The 5,391-nt window shown below is 57.7% G+C and overlaps 1 protein-coding gene across 1 annotated transcript; it reads right to left on the reverse strand.

Moving 5' to 3' along the window:
* Nucleotides 1–1,746: 1,746 nt before the first annotated feature.
* Efna4 (ephrin A4) lies at nucleotides 1,747–3,303 on the reverse strand. The gene is made up of 3 exons (XM_015502795.2): nucleotides 3,001–3,303; nucleotides 2,612–2,680; nucleotides 1,747–2,025 (listed from the first exon to the last, which is right to left on the reverse strand). Exons 1-3 carry the CDS (start codon nucleotides 3,179–3,181, stop codon nucleotides 1,889–1,891), a joined length of 387 nt encoding a protein of 128 aa, XP_015358281.2. The 5' UTR covers nucleotides 3,182–3,303; the 3' UTR covers nucleotides 1,747–1,888.
* Nucleotides 3,304–5,391: the final 2,088 nt, after the last annotated feature.

Genomic DNA, 5,391 nt, shown 5'->3' on the forward strand with positions numbered 1-5,391 from the left:
CGGGGTGTCTGGGGCCGCAGGGAGCGGGCCGAGACCCCCGCCGTCTTGAACCAGGGTGTGAGCTGCTGCCCGGTCCTCCCTGGCCTGCACGGGCTGGTTTCTCTGGTGAGGGGCGGGGGGGATCAGTATAGTCGGTTTCCATGGCAACATACTGACACCTTCGCGATTGACGGTAGAGAGGAACTCGAACCCAGAACCAGAAGATCCGGCCATAGCTCCTTCAGCTCAGCTGCATCCTCTCCTCTGCGCCTCAGCCCCCGCTAGGGTTCAAGGTTTGGGGTGAGGGCCATAACAGAACCACGCAGGGACACGCACCTACAGACGCAGCATTTTCTGAAAGTGGCCTCGAAGGCGGGGAGGGGTCGCCTCCGTCGGCGGTGCTGCCCCCCACCCCGGCCTGAGCCAGAGCCCTGGAATGAACGTGACGGGGACTGGCAAAGTCGGGCTCTAGGGGGTGGGGAGAGGGCCCTGCCCCTTTGGAGAGGGGGACCGAGGTGTGACCCAGGTGCGCCAGAGGGCGGGGGAGAGGTGGGCAATCTCAGCCTCTCGGCGTCCGGACCCGGCGCCCTCCCGCTCCCTCCTCCCCGTGTTCACACGCCGCCTCTCGCTGCCGCAGCCCGGCCGAGCTAATCAGCACAACATCCACCTATCGATCGCGGGCTGGGTGCCAGGCGGGCCGGCACCTCGCCAGAGGAGGCTGCGGGGCACTGGGCGGGTCCGGCACAGCTGCAGGGGAAAGGCACCCCTTCCCTTGCCTCCACCCAGGGCACCGTTCAGAAAGAGGGGCCTGGCTGGGCTCCGGGGTTCGTAGCCTCGCCCGCCAGAGGTGGGAAGAGACCGTGTTGGCTGAGAGCAAAGGGGGCCCTCCTTCCTCAGCCCCACCCCCTCCTCCTTATAAAAGCCAAGAACAAAGAGGCCGCTGGGGAAGGAGGCTTTGATCTGACCCCACCTTCCAGTTCTAGGCCAGGCACCGCCCAGAGTGCCCTTGGGGAGGGGGAGGGACACCCAGCTCGCAGGGACCCAGGCCTCCTGAAACCCGGGGGCTGTCTTTTCACTGCCCCTTGCTTTTGCCCCAGCACCCTGTTAGGTGCTGCCAGTGCTTGGGTAGTGCCCCAAGCGGGTGGGCTTTCAGAAGCACTGCCCCCTCAGTCCAGGAAGCGGCTAGGGAGGTAGAAGAGGGTGCCAAGCTCCACACTGCCCAGAGGGGTGCCCACTGAAGCCTGGCATAGATGGCCTGGGCACAGCTGGCATGGAGGTCAGGCCAAGCCAGGCTGAGAGTACATGCTGCAGGAGTCTTGGGGTCAGGGAAGGAGCCAGAGGGCAGCAGGTTAGGGAGGGCAACAGAAAGATGGGTGCTTTATTGAAGGCTTGGTCCAGACACTTTATAAAAATACAAACTGGCATGAAATTCAACCTCATGACAAGTCCGTCTTCACGGAAGACAAGTGAGTGACCCCCTGGGGACGGCAAGGTGCTGCCCCAGGGAAGAAGCCTAAAGGGCACAGAGAGCAGGGCTCTTCCTTTGCCCTGGGCCGGCAGTCCACCTGTCCCCACGTCTTCTGCCTTGGCCCTGGTGGCTCAAGGGTTCCATCCCACTAAATCCCAATCTTCTCATGGAGGGAGAGAATCCTCAAGGCAGCTGATGAGGCCTGTTGGTCCCGGCTCTCCTCTGGGGTGCCCAGGGCTGTCTGCAGCTCCTTGCAGCTCTTCTCCAGCTGTGACGAGTGGGCAAACTCAGGTGGCAGCCCCACCCATGCCACAGGGGTCACCTCAGACCCTCTGACTTTCTCCATCAATGCTCCATTGTGTCTGTCTGGCTTGGCATCCCCAGTGCAGGTGGCAGGGACCCGCCCCCGAGGGCCTTGGGAGGGCTCTGGCTCCACGGGGCTCACAGAACTCGAAGGAGACGGAGGATGGGGAGCAGCAACAGCAGCAAGAGACAGAGGGGGCTGGGAGCATGTCCCCCTCGCCACCCTGATGTGCCACTCTCTCCAGGGCTGCCAACGGGATGGGCTGACTCCGACTCTGTAAGGAGGGGGGTGGCACTGATGGGTCGGCCCACTTGTTCAGCCGCCTCTCTTCTGACCTTCCTAGACCTTCCTCTCTTCTGACCTGTTCACTAGAGTCTTCCAAACCAGTCGCTGCACCCCAATGAGCCACTCACCACCTCATCCTTCCTAATCCCAACATCCAAGTGTCCCCCAAATAAGACAACCAGTAGTCTCTCCACCTTCCAAGTCTCCTCCACTAAAGACAACCGGTCCAGCTACGGCCTTGCCCAGGAGACCCCATTCCCGCAGCCCAGCTTAGAGAGGGGTACAGCAGGGCTGGGCTGTGGCTCAGTGGTAGAGCACTGTCCCACATGCATGAGGCCCTCGATCCTCAGCACCACATAAATAAATAAAATAAAGGTATTGTGTGCCCATCTACGTACGACTAAAAAAAAAGTCTTAAAAAAAGGGGTGCAGCAGAAGCTCCCACAGGGCTAAACATGGGGGGAAAAGTCACAATTTGAAGCTGGACCTGGATCCCTGAGAGCCTGATGCTCCTAGATTCTCCCCCCTCCACCCTCCTCGCCCGAAGGTTGCTCCCCACCCCTGCGCCCACTTACTGCCCTCCTTGCAGCACACAGACACCTGGAGCCTCAAGCACTGGCCAGGACTTTCGGGAGTTGGCACGGCTGGGGGGAAATTGGAGGAAAGGAGTTAGCACGGGGAATCGCCCTTCCCATGCCCTAGGCTGCTGTCGACCCTCCTGCCTCCCTCTCTCCTGTCCCAGGAAACCTTTCACTGATGTTGGTGCCAAACTCAGGTGGCAGCCCCACCCATGCCATTTTGCGTTTCCCTAGCACCCCTTCTTTCCTGGCTCCTCTAAATCTCTCCTCTTTGCTACAGATGCACTCTATCCCCCTACTCAGTCCTGGGCAGCAGCAAAGGCAGGGAGTCCTAGGCCTTTCCCCAGCTTTCCCAATGGGTGCGCGGTGTGCCCCTGCTCACTCACAGATGTAGTAGTAAGTCTCTCCAGGCAGGAACTCGAAGCCCAAGGAGAAGGGTGTGAAGCGCTGAATCTTCTCTGAGAACCGAACAGGGCCAAAGGGAGCAAAGGGCAGTGAGCACTTCCAGCGCTGGAAGGCGTTCGTCCCCTCTGCGCGGCAGGCCTTATAGCCAGGCCAGTCCACCATGTACAATGCAAAGGTCTCGGGGCCCTCCGGGGGCCCTGGGCTTTCATAGTGTGGGCAGAATATGTCTAGGTAATCGTTGAGACCCAGCTCCACCACAGCGTCTCCTCGAAGCAGCCTGTGGGCACAGGGTGGCATGGGCTGAGGGTGATGGCTCAGCACAACTTGGGGTGTGAAGGTCAGGGTGTACCTCCTCAAAGGTCCCTTCCAGCCTCTCTCCCACCCACTGGAGATGGAGGAGCATGGGAGGCCTGAGTGCCCCAGAGTGGTAAATCTTGCCAAAGAGTGCAAGGGACAGCTGGGCTCATCCATCCACAGTTCAGAGAGGTTAAGAGATCTCAGCGCCCACAGTACATGGCTTCTTTATGTGGGGGGAGCCAGCCACTAGCCCCACCTTTCAGGGTGGAGCTGCCACCCCCCTCTCTAGCCCTGATGCCCTTCCTGCAGCCTGGCACCATGTCTTGCTTGGTAAGTGTTAGGTGGACGGAGTCTATGAAGATGCTGAGGTGGGTGTGGAGTGCTGGGGCAGCAGGTACGGGCATACAGCGCAGGTACAGACAGGGCTGAAGGTGGGCAACATGAGGACCCTTAGTCCCTTTAGACCCCAGCCCAATGGTAAAAGGAATGTCGTGATAAGAAGAGCGAGGAGAAGGTATGAGGTGCCTCAATTTTCTTTTTTTGACCAGGACAAGGAAGTACCAGGCATGTAGAGAAGCCCCCTCCACAAACCACCCCATTTTCAGCCTTCTCCAGACCCCCTTCCTCACCTCTTAGGAGCTGCCTGAGGGAGCTAATAGAGGTGGGAAGGCTGGACAGGCCACCCTCCAACAGAACCAAATACTGAATCAACCACGCCCCGACCCCTACACACAGTGAAACTTGATTTATGAAAGGCCTCCAAGAGTCGCTCAATGGGTGGTCCAAAGACCACCTGCGTTAAGAGGTCCAATTAGAAAGGAAGATTCCTGCCAGGAACAGTGACCCAGGCTTGTAATCCCATTGACTCGGGAGGCTGAGGCAGGAGGATCACAAGTGGGGCCAGTTTAGCAAGACCCTGTCTCAAAACAAAAATTTACAAAAGGGCTGGGAGTGTGACTCAGTGGTAGAGTACCCCTGGATTCACTCTCCAGGACAGTGATAGGGGACATTCCTGAGCTCAACCTACTAGAACGTAAGTTGAGCAAGGACAAGGTCTTTGCATGCTTTGTTCTGTCCCATCCCCAGTGCCTGGCAAAGTGCCTTGCACAAGGACGGCTCAGTGAATATTTGAGGATTGCACAAATGAGCCCTGAAAGCTCAGGGGTGGGGGCTAGAACATAAAATTTTAACAGGTCCTCAAGTGGTTCCCAGGTACTGTTCTGGAACAGAGATAGAGGAATTCATTCTGAGGACAATAGCCTTTATCACTTGTTACTAGTATTGTAGTGACTTTAACCCTGCCCTCTCTTGGACCTGAGCACTCCCAGAGCACAGGGTCTTCGTTTTTATCATTGAGCTAATCCCCAGCAACCTAGCACAGGTCCAGCACACAGTATGTGCTTATTAAATGTTAGTGAATAAATAAACAGTCACAGATTGTCTGAAGTAGAAAATCAGAAAGGAAGACAGATGGGGAAGGCAGAGAGGCAGGGAGAATTGGGGAGGATGGAAACAGCAAAAAATACCAAGGTTCAAAGAAAGACAGCTCAGGAGAGAGAAAGAAATAATCGCTTGTATCTGTACAGCTTGAACCATTTTTCACATGCATGACCTCAGTTAGCCAGCCTGACTTCCCAGGGTACTAGGTATTATTAGCCCATTTTGCAGGTGACATAACTGAGGTTAGGGAGGTCAAACAACCTGCCCAAAGGTGATTAAGCTAGTAGGGCAGGGTCGAGACAGGACAGAAACAGGACAGATAAATGATCCAGATGGAAGGAGAGATACTGAATGAGATCAGGAGCCAGAGAAAGCCAGAGGGGAGGCCCAGAGAGCCTGAGAGTAACCCATGCTCTTGCATAAGAGTAAAGCCCCCCTCCCTCATTCTCGGTCCACCGCAGCTCAGGCAGGCCAGAGGCTGGGGATCACGAGAGAAGCGAGGGGGGCGGGGCCCGGAATACAGGCCGAGGACCCCCAGCTCCACGCTCCCAGGCTCCACTGACCTCGGCCAGGGTTGGGGTCCTGCGCCCGCCCCCCAACACGTGCGGGAGGGGGGAGACCCAGGGCGCGCCTTG

Source organism: Marmota marmota, unplaced genomic scaffold (genome assembly GCF_001458135.2).
Source record: "Marmota marmota marmota unplaced genomic scaffold, marMar, whole genome shotgun sequence".
Lineage (NCBI taxonomy): Eukaryota > Metazoa > Chordata > Mammalia > Rodentia > Sciuridae > Marmota > Marmota marmota.